This window comes from Dendropsophus ebraccatus, chromosome 5, assembly GCF_027789765.1.
Source record: "Dendropsophus ebraccatus isolate aDenEbr1 chromosome 5, aDenEbr1.pat, whole genome shotgun sequence".
Lineage (NCBI taxonomy): Eukaryota > Metazoa > Chordata > Amphibia > Anura > Hylidae > Dendropsophus > Dendropsophus ebraccatus.
In genome coordinates, this window is record NC_091458.1 from 83,879,304 (window position 1) to 83,903,096 (window position 23,793).

The 23,793-nt window shown below is 40.0% G+C and overlaps 1 protein-coding gene across 2 annotated transcripts in view; it reads left to right on the forward strand.

The window, feature by feature from the left end:
* Positions 1-22,997, forward strand: part of NDFIP2 (Nedd4 family interacting protein 2) — a 75,792-nt gene extending 52,795 nt beyond the window's left edge. For both annotated transcript variants that reach the window (XM_069970668.1, XM_069970669.1), the window contains 4 exons: positions 1,959-2,083; positions 9,706-9,772; positions 19,098-19,203; positions 22,884-22,997. In XM_069970668.1, the coding sequence (XP_069826769.1) occupies positions 1,959-2,083; positions 9,706-9,772; positions 19,098-19,201 (296 nt within the window). In that variant the 3' untranslated portion in view covers positions 19,202-19,203; positions 22,884-22,997. The remainder of the gene's footprint in view (positions 1-1,958; positions 2,084-9,705; positions 9,773-19,097; positions 19,204-22,883) is intronic.
* The last annotated feature ends 796 nt before the right edge of the window (positions 22,998-23,793 follow it).

Consider the following 23,793-nt stretch of genomic DNA (forward strand, 5'->3'; position numbering starts at 1 on the left):
CCCTTTAACAAGATGATCACTTTAATTGTGGAGAGCTTCTACAAAGAGATGAAAGCTATTTATTTACTACTTTATTACATTTTCTCAGTCTTGTGTTTCTTTACATTACTGTTCTCTATGCCAGAAGAGATCTGAAGCTAATTTCACATAAGCAAGGGCCTGGCATCTTCTTTTCCTAAAGCTGTTTTCAGAAAGCCCACGTATTGTATTAAATATATGGCATGACTATAATCGTATGGAAATAAGAGAGCTCTGATTGTTTTGTAGAAGCCCTGAAGTGATACTGGGATGAAAGGAACAGGAACATGAGACTCTAGCTGGAGAGCTAAGCACTCACTTATGTAAGACATGTCGAGATCTAGGTAGCAGATGCATTAATACATCATTGACAATAGGGATGTGGATGGAGGGAAGGGACTCTCCGTCTTAGAGACATTATCTGACAGGCTGACAAGTCTTCTGTGGAATTGACTTGCAGAAAAGAATGTTTTTGAGACTAGGAAGAAGTGAACATTCATCCTGTTAATGTCATAACATCCCCCTCTTTATTGTAAGGAGGCAAACATGAAGGTTTTTACGTCAGAAGCTAGCTAACTGGTATGGAAGAGAAATGAGGCATGTACCTAAAGGGATGTTAAATACATAGGGGAAGATAAAGAAATCTGCTTGCACCAAAAAAACTGGCTTACAGGACTTCCACCATATTCCCAGTGCATTCTACACACATTTAGACATAGCTAGGGCATTGCTTAAAGGGGTAGTGCGGCGCTAAGAAATTATTTACAAAATAACACACATTACAAAGTTATACAACTTTGTAATGTATGTTATGTATGTGAATGGCCCCCTTCCCCGTGTTCCCCAACGCCCGTGGACCCGGAAGTGTGATGCACTATACATACCTGATTCGTGTCGACCCCCGTCCGCATTTCTTCTGACAGTGATGTAATCTTCGGGAGGCCGGCCGACCTTCTCCTGCCGTCCCTCATGCCGGCCTCCCTCTGCCGCGTCATCAGCTGCTCAGCCGCTATTGGCTGAGCATAACTGTGCTCAGCCAATCGCGGCTGAGCAGCTGATGACGTGTGCCACATTATCAGCTGCTCAGCCGCGATTGGCTGAGCATAACTGTGCTTAGCCAATCGCGGCTGAGCACAGTTATGACGTGGCAGAGGGCGGACGGAAGGAGCAGGTCGGCTGGCCTCCCAAAGATTACATCACTGTCAGAAGAAATGCGGACGGGGGTCGACACGAATCAGGTATATATAATGCACTACACTTCCGGGTCCATGGGCGGGAGTCGGGGAACACGGGGAAGGGGGCCATTCGCATACGTAACATACATTACAAAGTTGTATAACTTTGTAATGTGTGTTATTTTGTGAATAATTTCTTAGCGCCGCACTACCCCTTTAACAAAAAAAAGCGCAGGACTCATGGGAGGCTGCATGAACGATCACTGGATTGTTTGTGGGGCCCTCTGCCGCAATACTTTGCAACTACACAGGGGGGAGGTATGGGCCCATGACCGACAATTTTTTTGATGGGTCAAAATAACCAGAAAACCAATTTTGTGTCCTGGCTTAGTGCTAGCCCTATTACACAGTGTGATAAATTTTCCATGTAATAGGACCCTTACTGTGATGAATCTGGTGCATGCATACACTGTCTACAAATCCACACCAAAGTATGCCTGATTTGGTGTGAATTGCGTTCAGACTGGCCACTGTGGCCTAACCCTTATCTTATGCACGATGTACATATACACAACCATTGTGGACCTGCAGTCTTCTATCATATTGTAAAATCTAGCAATTTAGCCCACTACTTTTTTTTTTTTTTTTTTTTTTTTTTTTAAAGCTTAGCTATAAATCTTTTTCCACTGGTAATGTAAACCAGGGCTCTGCTCATATGTATCATCTGACATGATCACCTGCTTACTAGTATCAATCTTTTTCTAGTGGCATTCATTTTCAACTGGATTGGGTTCTGTCTGTCCTTCTGTATAACCAACACAATTGCTGGGCGCTATGGTGCAATCTGCGGCTTTGGATTATCACTCATCAAATGGATTTTAATTGTGAGGGTAAGTGATTTCCTGTGTCTGTGTGCAGTTCAATAAAAATCCAATTTTTGCTGGGAAATTAATCTTTTGTTAAGACGAAAGCTCCTTCAAGGACCCTGAATGACCCAGCTCATTTTCAGCTACACTGCAAAGACTGGCAGTCATTTAAAATAATAAAAAACCCAGTAATAAAATGTGTTTTACCATACTGCAGCAATACACTGTTAGACCACTGTGTGGCACTATTGTTTCAGTTATAAGCCTAGCCTTTTTTTTAATGTTCTCGAAACATCTGTACTTAAGCACAAAAGCGCCAGGGGGTTTACCCAGGGATGCGGCTCGTATGCACTCCCAAACAGAATTTAACACTATAATACGGTTTACATTTTTCATTTTGAAACCTATTGATCTGCTGAATTTTTGTTCCTGACATACAATGCACAGATGTAATTGCTAGTGTATTATTGTTGATTACATGGAAGCGGGACAATTCACCGTCACATTGTTTTCATTCTATGCGGTGGCTTATTGTGCAGCATGTTAGTGCAGTTTATGGATGTTACTACACCATCAGTTATGTGAATGTGGATGGAGCTTTCAAGCAAAACAATTATGCTACAAATACTACAGCTTTTTACATTTATGATTTAAAGAGAGTCAGGTATCAGACCATAACTATGTAAAATCATTAGTGACTATACAATGAAAATGTGCAATGATGAGTAGGTTTATCTGCAGGAATCCTCCTCCATAATATACAGGAGAGGCCTTTGATGGTATCACTGCTTATAAAGGTACATTGCTTGCACCTGGGGGGTGTTTATAAGCTTCCTTAGTGTCACCTGCTGGAACATCATCTATAATAAACTACTGCTTTGTAATATGTTTAAACAGAAACATATGGGGGGGGGGGATTTATCAAAAAGTAAACATCTGCCCACATGCCTCACGCCAGATTTACTATGCGGCGCATGTCCTTTAGTAAATCCGGTGGATTTGTGGCTTTTGCACGGAGCAGGTGTAGAAGATGGCCATGGTTTACGCCGGCTAGCAGCCTTAAATCATGATAAATGACTGCAGAGAGGCACAAATACAATGCAAGATCTTGTAGTAAGTGTTATGTTTCGCGCCAGAGCGGCTTTATAATGTCCTCCATGCTGCTGCCACTTAGGATGTGCTATAGAGATATAGAGGAGCAGGCTCCCGTCTTCTGTATATGTACGGTCTTCATAGCAGCTAGTCTCTACCCACTAGTTCAAGGACAGCTAAAATTATAAGATTAGATTTTCAGTTTAATGACAGTGTTATCTATGTTGCATTAAACAATGGGCATATTCATCACTAATAAGTATCATATGCTATATCTGTCTTCAGCACTGACAGTTTTCTATGTTTGCCACCCCCTGCACTGAGATCTCACCTTGGGGAGCACTTTCCAGGCTTCAGGGGGCTTGGGGGGATGCACAGCTGATAGATTACTGACTGGCGGAGCATAAAGGAAGCTGGTGTTCTCGTTCCTGAGCATTACCATCTCTGTTAAGTGATCCGTTGCACACTGTAGGATAACTGTCAGCACTTGTTTTTCAACAAGCCTAAAAATGATGTTGTCCGTTAAGGGGGAATAATTGTCAGATATGTCCACTGTGGTATCATGCTGACTGCCAGATATCTGCTGTTGACAGCAGCTATAGCAAACACTAGACAGGGACATGATCTGGCTGAGGGATAGAGATCAATGAATTGGTGTGATAGGTAACACAAACACAATTCACAGCAATGAAGTTTGGTTATAGTAAAGCAGATAAAATGTACAAGATATTTCCCACTGCCATAGTCTTTTAATAAAAGAATAGTGGGGAAAAAATCATGGAAACATAAAGTTTAAAGGTTTTTGCATGAAGGCAACCCCTTCTGTTAGGACAGCTGCCCCAGCGATCAGCTGATCATTGATGTCCCATCAAAGAACCACTGGCGATCGGCTGCAATCTCCAGGAGAAGCGTCAGGTGGATGTACATTTCTAAAAATCCTGAAAGTGATTTCCTCTTCTATGACATCCATAGGTCACTCAAGCTGTGGTCGGTTCCATATAATAACACTTATTAAAAATAGAGAAAAGTCTAAAAGAGAACTCGTTTTCAGTAGTAATCCCCACTACTAGTTTTAGATGACACATCATGGGCTGACGTCTGTCAGGTGCTGTGTTGTATCTAAGGCATTCAATAATAGATTTACAGGGGCCATCTAGGTTTCAAAAACATGACTGCTTTCTTCTAGAAACAGCACCACTCTAGTCCTCAGTTTGGTTGTGGTATTGCAGCTCAGTTCCATTGAAGTTTTTCTAATAAGTATAACCCCTTTAAAGGGGTTATCCAGCACTACATAAACATGGCTACTTTCTTCCAGAGACAGAGTCTCTCTTGTCTCCAGTTCAGGTGTGGTTTGCAATTAACCCCTAGACGAGGGAGGTCTGTCAGTGTGACTTCGGGGGTCCCGATCGCTTTTACGGACCGCCGGAGGTCACTTACCTCCCTTCGAGCGGTCTGATCGGCACAGGCAGGCTCAATCAGCAGAACGCCCATTACACTGATCAATGCTATGCCTATAATTAATTAAAAAAAAAGGATTTCATAAAAAAATAAAAATAAATATATATAATATATATATAAAATAAGAGAATCTGAGTAAACTTGCATGTGGTTGTGTTCGGACTGACCTATAGAATAATGGTGTCATGTTGCTTTTACCGTATAGTGCAGGAACCCCCCAAAAAGTTACCGTAGACACAGGAACCCCCCAAAAGTTACCGTAGACACAGGAACCCCCCCAAAAGTTACCGTAGGCAAAGAAACCCCCTAAAAGTTACCGCAGACACAGGAACCCCATAAAAGTTACCATATTGCATTACCTTTTACGATTTCACCAATTTATATTTTCATAAATAATATTTTTGGGGTTCCATCATACATGTTATGGTAAAATGAAATACGCCATTACAACGTACAACGATTCCTGAAAAAAACAAGCCCTTCCATGGCCCTGTAGATAGAAAAATGAAAGAGCTCTTAGAAGGGGAAGAGGAAAAAATGAAAACACAAAAATGAAAATTGGGTCATTTTTGGCTCTGTCCTTAAGGGGATAAAGGAGATGTCCGGCGAAATTTTTTTATTAAAGTCGTGTATTGTCCCCCAAAAGTTATACAAATCATCAATATACACTTATTACAGGTAATGCACATAAAGTGCTTTTTTTCCCTGCACTTACTACTGCATCAAGGCTTCACTTCTTGGATAACATGGTGATGTCACGACCTGACTCCCAGAGCTGTGCGGGCTGTGGCTGCTGGAGAAGATGATGGCAGGGGGATGCTCAGTGTCCCTCCAGTGCCCTGTGTCCCTCTGTGTCATCATTCTCTCCAGCAGCCACAGCCCTTTAAAGTGTCACTGTCGTGAAATTTTTTTTTTGCAGAAATCAATAGTCCAGGCGATTTTAAGAAACTTTGTAATTGGGTTTATTATCAGAAAAATGCATTTTTATCATGAAAAAGCTGTTTGAAGCTCTCCCCCCTGTCTTCATTGTTCTCCTATGGAGAGAGCTAAACAAAAGACCAAAACAGGACAACAAAGAGTTAATCTACAAATCCCTCACCCGTTATCTCCTGGGACAGTCACCACTGACCTGTCTGAGCTCAGATTACAGCTGTCACCCAGCTCAGTGCCTGTAATCCTCTGTTATCTGCTTTCTGCTGCCGGCTAACTCCCTCCTTCCTCCTCCCCCCTCCCCTCTCCCTAGAACAGACAGGGGACGTCTCATGCAACAAGTCACAATTTTCAGATTTTTTGGAGTGGATGAAAAAGAGGAAGGAGGGGGGGGACCTGGGAAAAGGCTTTTTACATGCAGATAATGGCAGATTTAGCTAATAAACCCAATTACAAAGTTTCTTAAAATCACCTGGACTATTGATTTCTGCAAAAAAAAAAAATACGACAGTGACTCTTTAAGCTCAATTCACTTTTATGGAAAAGAGTTAAAAAAAAACCCAACCAAACTGGAGACAAAAGTGGCGCTGTCTCTGGAAGAAAGTGGCCATTTTTGTGTAGTGCTGGATAACCCCTTGAAGCCAGGCAGGACAGGCTTGCATCTGGCAGAAATTTAAAAAGACTCTTTCTCAGCATTTTAAGGGAGCCTGACACTTTGAGCATGCAGTGTGGTCTATCTGGATTGTGTTATAGGCAGAGCTGAGCAGGCTGATATTCAGTCTTCTAGCAGAAGTCCTACTCTGTAATTACCAGCCTGCCCTATGTAAGTATGCACACAGAGATGGCTGTCAGCAGGGGCACAACTAGAAATGGCTGGGCCCCATAGCAAACTTTTGATTGCCCCCCCGACTGACCACTAAACGGTCAAGTGAAGTCATGACTACATAACTGCTAGCTCTGGTCAGGGGTGCTTGCAGTTAAAGGGACATTTGCAAAACCCAGGAGACCAGCAGGGCCACCCGGTGCTGCAAATGATGACAGATCACTGAGTATATAAACCGGCACTCCAGCTCAGGCTGCGCGGTGCTCGTGGCAAACAGCAAACCAAATAAATTAATAGGTCCCGGCACTCGCTTCTTAAAGTTTTTATTTAAACATAAATGCAAACGCTGCGCGCGTTACGGCCCTCCGGTCTTTCTCAACAGCATAAGATCATGACCATTTATCTTATGCTGTTGAGAAAGACCGGAGGGTCGTAACGCGTGCAGCGTTTGCATTCATGTTTAAATAAAAACTTTAAGAAGCAGTATACAAGAGCGAGTGCCGGGACCTATTCATTTATTTGCAAATGATGACAGCTCAGGGGGCCCAGTGTATTGCAGGAGCAGGCCATGGGGCCCCCTGATGCGGCGGGCCCCATAGCATCCTCTATGGCTGCTATAGTGGTAGTTACGCCCCTGGCTGTCAGTCATTGTATATGACTGCACACATGGCTACTAAGCTTAGAATGAGCAGAGCTCTAAATGAATTACTGGTAAGTTATACTGAAACTTTCATAGCAAAACAAAAATATTTATGCCAAGACTAAACCTTACCAGCTGTCAAGGGGATAGCTGATAACTTTGGGATTAATGGGGGTCTGACCTCTGGGACCCCGTTACAGAGGACAGGGCCTTTTTTTACTGAGAGAATGGAGTGGTGGTGCACATGCATTGGATGCTGTATGGATTGCTGTAGATACTGGAACTGTAGCCTCTTCTGATCCGATACTCATTATCCAATCCTCTATTTGTAGGTAATAAGTTTTAATTTTGAGACAACCCCCTTAATGTAGTATGGACATTTAACTAGACAGCTTATTGCCAAGTAACAACAATCATTTTCTGGCAGCTTCCATATCAAACAAACAGCAGATGCAGCCTTTGTATACTGCTCCACAGGCATAATACAGGCTGCTATTTCCAACATTTCTATATGTGAAGGCATGTACTCATAAACTGCCTTCTAATAACAAGTATAATAATAATAATAATATATTTATTTCTATAGCGCCAACAGATTCCACAGCGCTTATTTAAATATATAAATACAATACAGATTATATATTAAAATATACAATGATTGAATCAAAATATTAAAAGTACGGAATTAGAGACCTGCTCTCGAGAGCGTACAGACTAGGATGACTGAGAGTGACACAAGAGGCAACAAGGGCTTTATTTGTCAATGTTTCAGTCATTGTACATAGAATCTCAAAGTGCCTATAGGTGACTGGGCGAGCAAGTCACATGCCATTTTCTGAGCTAATGTAGCAAGTACAAAGTAGATGGCACCAAAGAGGTTATAGAGAGGAAGCAGAAGGGATAGCAGAGATGGAGATGAGATTAGGAAATGTTATAAGCACACCTAAAGAGATGAGTCTTCAGGGCACGCTTGAAACTGGGTGTGTTGGGTATGAGTCTGATGTGTTTGGGTAGGGAGTTCCAGAGAACTGATGCAGCACGAGAGAAGTCTTGGAGGCGGGAATGAGAAGTTCTGATTAGGGAAGAGGTTAGTTTGAGATCATTAGCAGAACGCAGAGCACGGGAAGGATGATAGGTGGAGATGAGGGAGGAGATGTATGGAGGGGCAGAGATAGGTATCCTGAGATGAGGGAAGCTGCAGTATCTACACTTCAAAATAGAACCAACATAAAAGGACTTGGGCTGCTAAATGTCACTCATTGCTCAATACAATTGTAATATACCGTTACATAATAATCCCTTTAATATATACCGTGTCTACTAACATGGACGGATATAGTGTAATAAAGAACACACCCATAGTCTGTGTTCTGCACTGCATTATCTCTACGCTGCCGTAATAGTTGCCATTACGTATCCTGAAACTAACAGTGTGGTACCAAGGACACTAAACCTGTCAATATACCATTATTTAAGCTAATGCCACATTTATAAAACCCCTATCAATTCTTATCACCACAGGCAGATTATACAATCTGTTGTGTTCTGTAGCGTGTACATTTCATTTAAAGCAAATTTGTTCGTAGCGAGAACGAGAGGCATCCAAATACTGTATCCGATAGCGTCTTATGAGAAGCTATTTAGGCAAGTTGTGTAAGAAGTGTGACATAGATGAATACTAAGGATGTGTGATGGTTTAGTTTTATCAGCCATGCGTACAGCCCTGCCGCAGAATCAATCAAAGTGTGCCTATTCATATTCCCTTATCATACGGAGGACAAAACTATCTAGCGTGGCCAGTAACAGGGCTGAAGCGCCACTTCAAGGTTCATTTAGCCGTGTTCTGCTCTCTGCTGGGAGCCCACTACAGGAGCATCTAGTATGGAAATAAAAAGACTTTAATGAGACCGAGACTTGTGAGGTTGCTATGTTTTGACAGCAGTGGGCAATGGGGGGTTTATGAAGGTCAAAAGTTATTCCCTTTGAGGGGTGCGCTGAACATCCCAATTTTGATAAGATTAAAGTGGTTCAGCTTCAAGGATAATGTGTAAACAGGCAGGATGTACACGGCAGTGTAAGCTGACAAGGTGCTTGTATAAGCAGATGCAGACTTGTTTGGCGTTCTGTGTTTTCGGGGCTGTATAGGGTATATGCTGGATCTGGGACTTTAGTGTCTATGGCAGTGACTTGTAGCAGCATCCTCCCTGGAGCCTGATCTGCTGGTGTATAAGCTGGGACGCATTGATTAAGGGACCTGGTATAACCTGCAGGAAGACGTCAGATTGCTGCCTCAAGTAACACTGTCAAAGCAAGTTACCAGTGATGCATATCAACTGTCCATATAGCCGCTAAGTGTAAAAAGAAATCAAAGTCCCTTGTCTGCCCTGCAGGGTATGGCACTTAAATACGGATCCTGTTTACTGCAGCCTGTATTAGTTAATAGCGTACTCCAAGGCATCTGTATTCAGTGCCCGTAGGGAGACTGACTTCAGCATCATCATTGTGCAGCTGCAGCTTGTAAAGTTAAAGTTGTGCCAAAATAGAGCTTTTCTGCAAAATATAAAGTATCCATTATATGTGAAACAACCTCTAGCCCCTTCCTGCTCTATTATTGGGTCACCTCTGTTATGTAGCAATTACCAATAATCTTATAATATTTTTTTCTTAGGACCATAACTCATATTTGTCTGTTCTGTTTTTCAGTTCTCTGACTATTTTACTGGCTATTTCAATGGACAGTATTGGCTGTGGTGGATATTTCTTGTGCTCGGTAAGTTCCCCATTTTGAATTCGATTGCTAAGAAAAAGATGAAGGAGCTGTGTTAAGCGTATAGAATAGGGAATGCACTGTAGGATATTTATACTCTCAATCTCACCTTAATCTTGATGGATAATATACTGAAAGAATTTATAGGATAAAGTTTGTAAGTTTAGTTTTTTCTTTCCTATTCCATTACTCTGATCATGTGTTGGTACAGACTAAGCATAGTAAACATCCAGTAATTGTACAGGAGCATCAGTGTCTTCTCTCTGAGAACGTTGGATTTCTGGGAATCCATGGAAGTCCTGAGACCAGGAAATGGTCAATGACCGCTATCTCTGTACAGGAAAGGCCAGCAATCTTTGGGTTATGTTTTCTGGGTAACAGTTACACCGTTTGTGGTATGGATAATCCCTTAAAAAGGAACTGTGGCAGGAGGAGCTCAGTGAATTGATATGTACGGTACATTTAGAAGGGAAAAGATTGTGTGGAGTTTTTATTTATTTATTTATTTATTTTTTACTGTATTGTGATGGGTTGAAAGCCTATAGTTTATTCCAGAAACTGGAATAAGTTTTAGCAGAAATCTGTTCCAGCTCAGCTGTGTAGCATCTAGCTAGTCCAGTAGGTTAGATTGGGAAACTATCAGCAGGATAGAAGTTTTAAGATGTTTAAGATAAGTTCTTTACCCTCATCCTCAGTACTGTTTTCTTGTACTTTGTGTTGTAATCCGTATGCTAATGAGGCAGTTTGGCTGGAGGTGGGTCTATCGCCCCTTTTAGTGAATAGTCATCCAGCGCCCTGCAGTCATGAGCACCAGAGTAACTTCACCGGAGAGTGCCGCCCCAGTATTCATTATAAGGGGTGGGCTGGCCTTCGGTGAATTGGTGCACTGAGGCCTGTAGTCCTGCCCCAGGGCACGAAACCACCTCATTAACATATGAATTCAACTATGGAGTATGTAAACTGTGCCAAGTATAAAGGCACGAAACTTACCTTCATCCCCAGCACCCCATGCGCTTTAGGGACATATTGACGCTGCAGATTTTCTGCTATGTTCAGTCATTAAGTCAGTGATATCGGAGCCTTAATAAGGTTAGCACTTTGTGCACACTTCTCCTTTTCATCCTGCTCTTTACCATACTGCCCAGAGCTCAGACTACGTTTTCAGCCTAATAGACTTATACATAAATATAAAGCAAAGGCAGTGGATGTTTTTGTAGCTCTAGGTTAACACACCCTCTGCACAATATTGACTTGTTATTATAGGGGGTAACATTGGGGATCTATGCAGCAGGACCTTGCATAACTAGTGGTCTTTACTTGGGAAAGTGAAGCAGATAGCATTCCCTGCTCTCCCCCATATGTCCAGTACAACATATAACATAATGTCACCGTTTCCATGGCAACTCATTCACGTGAAATCTTATTGCGCTGAATATTTCAGTTTTCTATTAAATCACTAGAAGCTGGCCATCACTTATGACAGCCAGCTTTCAGCAGTGCACGATGCACAGGGCCATCAATGCAGGGTGTCTAGGAGAAGATTACATCCTGTGGGGGTGAGAATCAATGACTTTCTGCTGGGAACTGGGTTAATATAACAAAAATAGAAATCCAAAAGAAATTATCTATTTCTTATCACACGTAGGAGCCTGCTACAACTGTCTAGGCAATCTGCTGAGAGATGAACTGTCCACGCTGCAGGACAAGCATATATATATATATATATTATACGCCATGACCCACATTTATCACTCTGAGACAAAAACTATCTAGTTGTGCCCATAACAACCAATCACAGCTCAGCTTTCATTTTCCAGAGTTCATTAAGATAATAATTTTTTATAATTTTTATTCATATAGTGCCAACAGATTCCGCAGCACTTTACAGTTCTGGGGGTACATACATAGACAAAAATATGACATTACAGAGATATACATATAATTATCCATACATGAGGAATGAGGTCCCTGCTCGCATGCATGAGCTTACAGACTAAGATATGAAAGCTGAGCTGTGATTGGTTGTTATGGGGAAAACCAGATAGTTTTTGTTTCAAACCTGGGCAAACTGAGGTCAAAAGAGACCTTGGATGTCAGCTGTTGCGGCCAGACCATGATCCCTAAAATAAATGGCCATCCTTACATAAATGGGAACCCTAACCTGCACTCCACTCTGGTTCAAGGAGGGGGGCTGCCTCTTTGATTTCCACTTGTGCTGATAAGATTTAGGAAATGGGGTTAAAGCAACGCAATGTCCAACATCACCATCTGTGTAGCATCCAATGGGTCAGTAGAATTGAGGATGCACTTGAGAACACCAGCAATCTCAAATGCCTTCAGAGTAATGTAAATAAGAAGTTTGTCTGATTGCGACCAATTACATCTGAGCTTATAGAATATTATATTTTGTTATCTGTTTGGAAACCTAAATATAACAGAGAAGAAGTTGTGTCATCTGAGCTGCCAAGTTGTAGTTAAGGGATGAATGTTTCTTTCCGACAGGAGCAACATGTAGCTGGGGTGAGCGGCGGTCCATGCTGTGCACAGCTGTGCTCTGCTCTGACATTGTTAGTTTTATCAGTGTGCAGATAGTAATGTTCTCTCCTCAATCAAAAAGATGGATGTATGCTGCATATCTGATATTTATAGCAGAAAAAAGAGAGAATTTCCACAGCAGTCCTGGTTCAGTAACAATAAAACATATTTATGAGAACTTTTATATGTTTTAAGCAGGTTGTAAAGCCAGCTATAGCTAGGAGAACGTACAGCACACAGTGAATTCAGAAACTCCACTAAAATGATAAATGAAATGGTTTTTATGCATACTACGTCAATATTTTTTTCCCTTTTTGTCCATATATAAACCGTTTTAGAAATAATAGCATAGCTCTCACCCACCAGGCCATTAAGTTTTTTTTTTTTTGCTGATAATAATTATAATTAAGCACTCTGCATTGTATTATATATAGCCTGTGAAGACGAGATCAGCAACCTATCATCTATACCTGCCTAGTACAATCATAAATGAGAAAAGTGCCAGGTAAAGTCCAACACCTCTGAAACGCAATAATCCAGGTGTGACTGCAATTGTCACCGGTAACAACCTTGGTTCCATGTTACAATCAAAAGATTGGATATGGGTATATCTTTGCTAACAACACCATAGAGCAGCTATAACGCTGTCTGTATCTATGACGTGGGTGTTCATTTATGTTTCCCAAGAAAGTGCCAAAAATAAATGGCTCTGGAGCCCACAAGACTGACGGAACCCTTTTTTTGGTCAAGTGTATGTGGTGTTGTAGATCTAATTAAACAGAATTAGCTGTACACTGCCTAACACAGTGTGAAACCAGCCTAATACATCCTTTACTTACATTATATATATTGCCTGGATGCCGATTACTGCTGCCTTATGATCTGCTTTGTTGGTTGGGTTCTGAGTCTATAGATGTTGGTGAGCTGGGGAGAAAATTGTTCCGTTGTGCTCCTCTTTTTGCTGCTTGACCGCTGAAAACTTTTTACATTTCTATACCACATTCCACCCCCCCCCCCCCCCCCAAAAAAAAAAATGGACAATTTCTAGTGGTTAACATAATTCATGTCATAGGGTGAGTCGGAACTATCATATATATCAACACAGCATTCTATGTGGTAGAAGTCCATTCAGGGATTCTTACTTCCAAAATAAGTGATGCTCAGCTTTAAAGATAGTCACACAATGGTCACTTTATGACAAAAAATAGCTGTATTTTTCAATTAAAACAATGGCCATTCTTTTAATAGTGGTATGTGTTGTGTTAAAGTCAGTGCAAACATTGGCCCTTTTTCACACGATGTAGTGAACAATGGCCGTCATTTGTTACGTCCACTGAAATAATTGACATGTCAATTATTTCTGGCTATTGTGCATTGATTTCAATACAATTTTTAATGCAACAACTGCCGCTTGACACTCAATACAACGGCCGCTTTTTTGAGTGCCAAATAACGGCTTTTGTCTGTACGTTGTGTGAACATAGCCATATCATGTAACATTCCAAAGAGCAGGGGAACAAAAGCCACCAACAAGTGTTCTTTAATTAATAAAAAACTGCATATACAGGCAGAGGGGTAGTGTAGACAGCATTGCTGGGTTAGTGGCTCATGTTTCACATGAGTTTCCTGCTTCCTGCGGTCAAAGACTAAAGAACACTTGATGGTGAGTGTTGTTTTTTTTTCTTCTGCTTTTTGAAATGTTACATGATTCTAGCGGTAACCGTTTGCCATGACCATACAGATAGAAAAAGGGGGAAAGCTGGATGCAGGTAACAACCCCCCCTTATTAGTGAGAATCCATCAGGTTTCTGCTCTCCTGCTGGACAGTATAACCTGACTTATTAACACAAGTATTCATAGTTATTGGTTCCTTTTAGCTGTTGTTTCTAAAGAAGCCATGTAGCGTACAACATATTTGCTTTTCTATGGAGAGCGGCCTATGCATTATACAAAGCACCGCAGGCCAAACACATTTGTTAGGCAATATGAAGTTAAATTGAGGAGATTTCTAGATTGTTTCTTTTCTGTATGACATATATTGCTTGCAGCACGCCTATGTTTTAGATTTAGACTTTTTTTTTTTTGCAGCTCCTACTTTGGCATATACTAAAACAGCATTCATGGAAATGCAGGATCGCTACCGACCCCTAAGGCTGTGTGGTGTGTCTGCTAGTCAGGAAACTGTTCTTTGAAATGCATAGTACATTATGCCATGCTCAGCCAGGCATGGTAAAAGCCTTCATGCTTCCAGATCACAGCACATCCGCTGTATCAGCTTCACTCCAAAAATATATTCTGGAATATTTACTAGGGGAAATAATAGTTTTCAATCCTTCGCATTTAACAAGATTACTTTTTACAAACTTCTTGACACCACGTTGTGATGACTAGGGAAATATTGTATTATCCTCTGTAATCTGCTGTCTGACCAGCACCTGTTTCTAATCTTATCCACGGCCATTACAATAAAAGGAACCGATCTTCTTCATTCCCTTTCTCCATTATAAACATGTGCAATCTGCATCTCAATAAGCAGTGGTCGCCAGCACTCCTGTTCTTATGGTAATGACTGTTTACCATATTGCTGCAATTGACTTAAAGGGTTCTTGTCCCCGAAATCAGGAATCTGCCAGTAAATATAAATGCCTGAAATTTAGTAAGTCACTTAAAAGCTCTTCCCTTGTTTCTGCAATTTGCTCTTTTAGCTCTTTAGTGATTCAGCTCCTTGACAAACGTTTTAGATGTCACATAGCTGTAAGAGTCCTTAAAAGCAGTTCTGTCCAGTTATGCTGCAATGCTGACTCTGGTATCACTGTATAGTGGGGTAGATTTACTATTCACAAATCTGACATTTTTAGATATAAACATAACTAATTAATGGTTAAATAAACATTTTAAAGTGCTGAAATACTTTTCACATGTCAAACATATCAGAAATTAGGATGGCCAGGGTCTGGGTGACCCGTGAGGATCATTAGAACAAGTGGACAAAGCATTCAGCTTCTCTCCTAGTCTCTCTCCACACTGCAGAAGACAAGCTCCATAGACCTTCTCTGAGCACGACTTCACCCTTGTTCTAGTGATCAGTTAGGATCGCTGCACCCAGACACTGATCAGTTCAAACTTTGGAAACTTTTTTTAAAATATTTCACGAACACTTCTTTTTTTATTTTTTTTTAAGTAATAAATAAGAATGAGAAAAAAAAACACTTTGAGGTGTCCCCCCAAAATTCCACAAAGAAATTGATCTTTTAGTGGGGTAACCTTTAAGGTAGGCTCACAGAATGCATAATAAATACTAGAGTTAAAATTTGTTGCGGGAGAGGTATTACAGTAATTGAATGCTATTACAAATAAAATACAATTGCTTTTAGGCTATCCAGTCCTCCAAAAAAATGAATTAAGAATATTTAATAATCCTTCAAAGTAGTAGAAGTAAAAGCTACAAAAAAAAATACACAGTTCCATAGTATTTGTATCAGCCCGAGTAATAATTTTCATTTATAGCACTCATTGGGAATACTTTTTTCCCCCACTACATTATATCTACTTCAATATTGTTTTATTATAAATGTCTGTCCCACAAAAAACAAGCCCTCTTCTTTAACAAAGACAACAGATAAACAAAAATGACAGCTTTTGGAGTGCTCCGATGCAAAGACTAAAATATCTGTGTTCTTAAGGGGTTAAAGGAAGTTTATATTCTTTATTCCAGAAGAAATGCTATGTAATATTCTGAAAGAGCATCCAGTGTATGTTCAGTAGTTAATACAAAAAAAATAATTTTTTGTTATTTTTTCCACCAATGTATTGCATAGAAGGAGAAATCTGTTGGCTTATGATGTGTTACCAGCCCACTCCAGTGTCCTCTAGTGGTTACATTATCATTATAGTAGTCACACATTTCCCTTGGTCTAACAAAATAAAGCTTATGAAGAAAACAAAAGTCCTTTTCATTCAATAGAAAGAAATCCTAAGTGGCGTTTCCTACCGCATGTCATTAAAGAGACCTGTTTTATTGAACATGCCTTTCCTGTTAAGACAAGATCAGTTCACCTCAAAATCATCCTGACCTCAAAATGTGGTTTGTTAAATAATGCATATGACAGATGTTCCATACGCTAGGTATAGTGTTCTGCTCTTCTGATGTACCGCCACAAGAAAGCTATGGGAATTAAGTAGGTCTTTCTTTCCATCCTATTTTGTAATCTGGCTGTGCATCCTGTAAAATCAAAGCATAGCACAGTGTGGAATGGATGATCATAGGGCAGACTGGTAGGAAGCTATCTTGAGAAAGTAGGAATTGCAAATGATATCCATAATTAATGATGTATATAGAGTAGAGCAGTGGCAGGGTGATTATAAAGATTTGGTGCATTAAAATAGGGCACCCGTTTACAAGGAATAAGCATCAGAGAGGAACTGGAGTGTTGCATGTCAGGGGGACGATTGTTAAAGGGATACTCTGGAAGGAAAAAGATAGTTTTTTCCAATCTGCTGGTGTCAGGAAGTTGTACACATTTGTAAATTACTACTATTAAATTACGACTGCTGCCACCTCTGTCCATGACAGGAAGTGTCCACAAGTTTTCTGTGGGGATTTATGATTACTCCAGGCAGTTCCTGTCGTGAGCAGAGGTGGCAGCAAACAGCATTTTTTTTTAGATGTAATTTACAAATCTGTATAACCTTCTGACACCAGTTGACTTGAAAACAATTTTATTTCTCCAGAGTACCACTTAAAGGGGCTGGAGACACTGCAGCAATAAAGCCGTATTCCAGTGACACATGCTGTAAATTGTGTTGATTCTGGAAATAATTCACAATTACTTGAAAGACTCTGATCCCTAACTATATCCATGCTCAATTACCCTTTCTGACCATGCCCCAGTGTCCATATCAATTTCTCTTTTTTTCCCAGAACTTGGATCCAGTCCCTAAATTAAAGTTTAATTGATAACCCTTGTCACTTTGAGGTCTTACAGGTCTCACTTGATAGGGTGTAATAGGAATGAAACATTGTACACCAGACACAAAGCCTTTATCGGAGGTGAACTAATAGCTTTAGGCACTAGATGCAAAGGGCAATGCTTGGCAAAAGTCGATTCCCTCCTAGCTCAAATGTCTGTCCTAGAAACTGCCGGCAAATGCTCTAACGCGACTAGAGTGCAAAATGACCTTGCAGAACTCGGAGAAATGACGGAATCAACTACTGAATATTAAATCTGCCCAGCCGTATGTGAGAGAGGTATTCACATTCCATGCACATATAGAAGGGACTCTAATATTATATCTGCCGTACTCAGAAAACAAAAAGAGGTGTCCTTTCTTCAAGAAATGACAATGGCCTTAGCATTCAACATAGATGGTGTGTGGCCGTATTAGATGGTGTGAGCTGCTTAGTAAACAAGCACTGATCTTTTTCATGGGGCTACGTTATCAGGCCTAAGGGTACTATTACACAAATACGACGATAAACAAACTCAAATGACCACTATGGCGAATGATCTGAAATCATTCACCCAATTGCACGGAATGATGATCGTTACTTATAATCGTTATTGCATTTGTCCTGTTGTCGCCACTGCCTTCGCTGCTACTGCAAACGACCAAACAACGTCTTATTACATACAATCAATTTGTAAACGATCAACGATAAACATATTCTATTAAAAACAAATTCTATTAAACGACCAACGATTTCTTGTTGGTTGTTTAATCGTTGTCTGCTATTACACTAAATGGTTATCGTTCAAATCCGAACGATTTAACAATTTTTCGAACGATAATCGTTCCGTGTAATACCACCCTAACTGTAGGTAGATTGTTTGTGCATCCCCCTAATTTAATCAGCTGTCAGCTGCACATCCTGTATTACGGTGCCTTCACACCTACTGGATCCGCTGCGGATCCAGTCCCATTCATCCCTATAGAGCAACTTACTGATGATGTGCTATGATGATGCAACCTACTTGATGGCGGCGTGACAAAGAGGAGGAGAGCAGAGAAGGAACGAAGGAGAGCCGTACCGGGCCTAGGGCACAAACTCCCTAGGCCAAGTCTCATTGACTCCGCTGTTGGGGAAAGATCAGTTTTTAGCCAAAATAAGGCATTAGGCGCGTTGTGAAACAGATGAACGAGAAGGACTTCTGATTAGCAGACGAATGGTACCTGCGGATTGGGGGTCTGATTAGCTGACTATGGTATCGCTTTAAGTATATTCCAGGAAATTCTAGGGTACTCAAGATCCTTTCTGAAGTTTTGAAAGATTTTACAGTTACTATAGTGTTAGGCTTTAAGAAAAAAGAAGGTAATTCCTGATAACAGCTGCTTTATTTTCCTCTTCATGGAAGCGTAGGTGGAAAGATGTGAGTTTGACTAGATTTCTTTCCTCAATAAATAGAGGTTACAAAGAAAGTAATTTACAGGGATACCTCTAAACTTGCGCTCTTTGGAAGATATTAGACTATAACTATTAGATAAGTATTTTATTTTTTTTTTCTCCGTTGTTATTTACTAGAAATCGCATGTGGACAACAATATACTGCTGTTTCTAGAAGAAGGAAAATAATAACTTCTTTCTCTCTAATATCGTATGACTTTTAAAGGTGTTGTCTGAGATTAGAATAGAGTAATTTTATCCAGAATCACTCCTGACCCTATTATTCATATGTAATGTCTTTTGGATACATTTTTTTTCTGTTTAGTACACCAGTCACCTCACTGTTTCTCCTCTTTTGCATAATAATACGGTACTTGAAAATCTAATATATATATTTTTGTGTGTGTTTAGGTCTTCTGCTGTTCTTTAGAGGTTTCGTCAATTACCTCAAAGTGCGAAACATGTCTGAAAGTATGGCAGCAACTCACAGAACAAGATTTTTTTTCTTGTACTAAAGGTAAGTTCCCTAATCACTTGCAAAAAAAAAAGTCAGACTGTGCTGTAAGTTCAATAAGAACATAAGGATAAATTCAGCTAAATTAGAAGACTCTACCTCTTGGTAATGAAGTCTGAAAAAGCCAGCTGCTTAAATGTATTTGAAGTTCCATTTATATCATATATATATATATATATATATATATATATATATATATATATATATATATATATATATATATATATATATATATAATATTTTATATGAAATATGTTTTTTTCCAGTTCGGTTTCCATGGATTTTCCTTCAAAAGATCTTGAAGGTTAAATTGGTAGATGTGTTAAATGCCATAAAATGTTTAATGTTCTAGCCCTCTAGAATTACTATTAGATCTATACATCAGGAACATGGCATCTCGTAGCTTGGGACTTTCTTGCCCTGCAGTGACAGCTGTTTGCTGCTTTGTATGCTAATCTACCACCTAATCATTTGCCGTTTCCATTGTAGTACACGTCATGTTATACCATAGAGAGCTAATGCATTTTGCATCTTTTTCTTTTCTTTCTTTTTTATTTTATTTTATTTATAGTGCTAAATATTTATGGTCAGTAATGATGTATTTTACACTCTCAGAATCATAAGGACTTGTTGATCCAATATAAAGGACACCATGTAACCTTCAGAGGTATCCTGTATATATTTCATACAAAGATGTAGCAAATTACTTAAGGGTGCCTTCACACCTACCATATCGCAGCAGAAAATCCGCTGCGGATCCGCAGCTGATCCGCAGCAGTTTTAACTAAATGAATGAACACAGCATTAAATACGCACTGTCAAATCCGCTGCGGATCCGCAGCAGATTTGTAAGTGCGGATTTGATGCTGTGTTCATTCATTTAGTTAAATCTGCTGCGGATACGCAGCGGATTTTCTGCTGCGATACGGTAGGTGTGAAGGCACCCTAAAAGTGATTTTCTTTGCTGTATACAGTGGTACCTTGGTTATCGAACTTAATTGGTTCAGGAAGGCTGTTTGAGAACCGAGCAGTGTCTTCCCATAGGAAATTATGTAAATGTGTTTAATTGGTTCCAGCACCCACCAATAATTACCTACAGTACCCATATATAACATTGTATAGTGCCCAGTATAATCCCTACAGCACAGGACAGATCAGCACTATACAGTACAGGACATTATAAACAAGAAATGTTCAACAAAACCAGCAATTATAGTACAGTAGTTAACAACTCCTCACTCATCCTTTACTGTATAGAGTCCCCCCCCCCCCCATCCCAGCACTGTATAGTATGGGAGATGGTGGTGCACTGACTGTACTACTGCTGTACTGTATATTCACTCCAGCAGTCTTATATAGTACTGTACTGTACGTGAAGCCTCACCAGTGCTAAACTCACCAGGTACAACCCACCATCCACGCCTGCAAAAATGTTTGGATACAGAGTACTTCAAGACTGGGGGCCTGAAAAGTGTTTAAGAACCGAGCAAGAGTTCGAGAACCAAAGCAAGCTTTCCTTTAAAGTACAGTTTGAGTTCCAAGCAGTTTGAGAACTGAGCAGTTTGAGAACCAAGGTACCTTTGTATTATAATGTCAGCATTCTGAGGGTTATGTATAAGAACCTGCTAAGTTATTGCACTCATTGGTTCATTGTAATGAAAGATCCAGTTTTAAAGATTTTCCTGTAAATGCTGATCCTGTGACACTTGGGCTGGATACACACATGCGGTGGAGTCTCTGTTAGGTTCCTCCATTCCAGGCTCTACTAAAAATACCAGACAAAATAGTGCAGCATGCTTTGCTAAGTGAAATGTGAAATGTTAGACACCATTATGGAAACCAGACAACCCCGTTAAAGAGCTTTGTCACTTTATAGTAAAATAGTTCACTGTACAGTATTAAATGTACTCACTGCACTTACTGACAACAACTTCATGTGTACCTCATAAAGCCAAAATCAGGCTCCCCTGCTCCAGGCTGTACTGTCCTGCTCTGTGGTGAGTTTGTCCATAAGATGGCCGACATGGAGGAGCATGTGACTATGCCCCACCCCCAGTCTCCACCAATGAGCTTGTATATACCTGTGGAGGACACTGGAGGCGGGGCATGGTTACATGTTCCTCCATGTCGGCCATCTTATGGACAGACTCGCCACAGTGCAGGCAGCAAAGCCTGGAGGAGGGGAGTCTAATTTTAGCTCTGTGAGGTAATGTAAATACACTTATACTACACACAATTTTTTTTACTATAAAGTGGCCAACCTCTTGAAAGTCAGTGGGTGTTGGGCACCATTGTTTTTTGTTTTTTTTCCCTGCTCCATTGTTGAGCAGAACAACAGAAGAAACAGCACTGGTGTAGACAAACACTCCTGTACGCATTTCAGTTAACCCTTTATTAGGAGTGATTCGAGTTCTACCCAGTAGTATACTTATACACAAGTAGACCAATCATCCAAATGTGTGACATCCTCACAGCCAAATAAGAAGTATACAAGTGCAGTGGCACAATAACGTCTGGTAAGATGGTTGAATTGGGCTTGCATGCATGCTTTGGCTTAAATATTTTGAAGTATGTCCATATTATTGCATTTTTTTTCCTGCTGGCAAGACGCTTTTTCTCTTTAGACAAACCCTTTAATACAAACTGTTCCACTATTTTAAGGTGTATCTGGTGGTCCTTCATGGTTACTACTATTCACTAATAAGTCTAAACTTTTCTCTGAGTTGGATAACAGTTAAGATAATCTAATGTTATACTTGTTGAGTAAAACAGTCGACCATTAATGTTTTGTCAAGAATGTCTCAAAATATTTTTGTGGTTTTATAAGGGTTCCTTAATCTTTCAAGAGCAGAACATTTTTGCCTCTTTTTCCCCTGTAACATTTTAACATTCAGTGAAGGCAGTCGATCTTTGAGCACAACCTGCATATAAGTATAAAATCCCTTTGAAATTGTGCTAGTATATTCCAAACATTTTTGTAACTAGAGATGTGAAGTACTGTCCCTTACGGTATGAGGTCATACAGCGGCTTCAATATGATTTTTATATTCAAGTTAAATTGGTTCTGTGCTATTCTGAAAAGGTTTCAGCTACTAAATTCCATCTTTGCTTTTTTAAAGGAAACTGTCACTAAGTTTATGCTGCCTTAAATGAGGGCAGCATAAACTAGTGATAGAAATGCTGAACAGAACAATGTATTACTTATAGCATTCTGTTCAGTTGTTCTCCTGATTTGTAGGAGAATAGGATTCTTGCCACACCGCTCCCTCCGCCCTCAGCTGCTGATTGATAGTTGACTGCCTATATACAGCATGGATAGATAACTGCCAATCAGCAGCTGGTGGGCGGAGTTTTCTGCTGCTCATGAATATTCAGGACTACGGGGCTCATAAACATAATGGAGAGGACTACTACTTGTCCATGTTATTCTGGAGGATATCTCCCAGTCCGCTGCACACAACAATGGAAGTTCAGCTTCTCTGTCTTTATTTTATGCTACCCTTAGATAAACCTACTGACAGTCTCTTTAAATGCATCCCTATGAGTACATCACTCCCTGAGAGATACTGGGGAAAAAATTCACATATGTTAGAGCAGGAGTAATAGCACATTTTATAAAAAAATATTGATATCACATTTACTTTCGTTTTAAACATTTTTTTTTTCTTTTCTTTTCATTTTAGGCATAAGCAAGCAGACATTCCTTTCTTTATCCAATGTGAATCAAGAAGGGGTAGAACATGCCAGAGTCATAGACAGAAGACTACTAAGCAAGAAAATAAATCACCTGGTTTCCAGCAGCTCTGTTTGTTTGATACAATTCTCAAATATCTTTGTAAATATCTCCTTTAAGATTGCACATTTGCCAAATGGAAAATTTTCCAAATCCGGTACATGACAACATTTTTTTGATGCAAAAATCGCCATGTTGCATGTTAAGCCTGACTTGTTCCAACACATTAACTGGGTGTTGCATCGCCCATGTTTTCTTTATTACAATATTTAGCAAATATTTGAAGTAGTAAAAGGGTATCCCCATGTTATTAAGTGATGACCTATTACTAGGATATGCCATCCCACTATAATTGGGGTTCTCTACCCCATTTCTGAGACCTAAGGCCTGGTTCAGCTCTACAGTCCCTTTTACGGTTTCTCCTTGCCATCTAACAGGACAGGACATTAATGTGTAAGAAGGGACTGTAAGGGAGCCACAGACTTGAATCAATACTATGGCCCCTTTATTTTTAAGTTCAGTTTGGGTCGCAGAGGTCGGACCCTCACCAGTCTTAACGTGATGGCATATTCTAGTCTTACTTAGCTGAATTTAGCAGCAACATTTGTTTATTTTCTGCATACAGCTTCAGCATGAGTAGGTTTTCATAAAAGAAAGGCACAGTTATTTTGCGGAGGGAAAAAAATGGACTCATTGTAAATATGCCTCTTCACATAACTATTTGGCAAGTTCATTATATCTAAGCGCTATGTTAATGAATTTAATTTAAATCTGAATAATATATGTCTATTTTTTACTAACATTTAGCTTTTTTTTGTATGAATGAATAGAACAAAGGTTCTTGATTCACACTGTTTAAA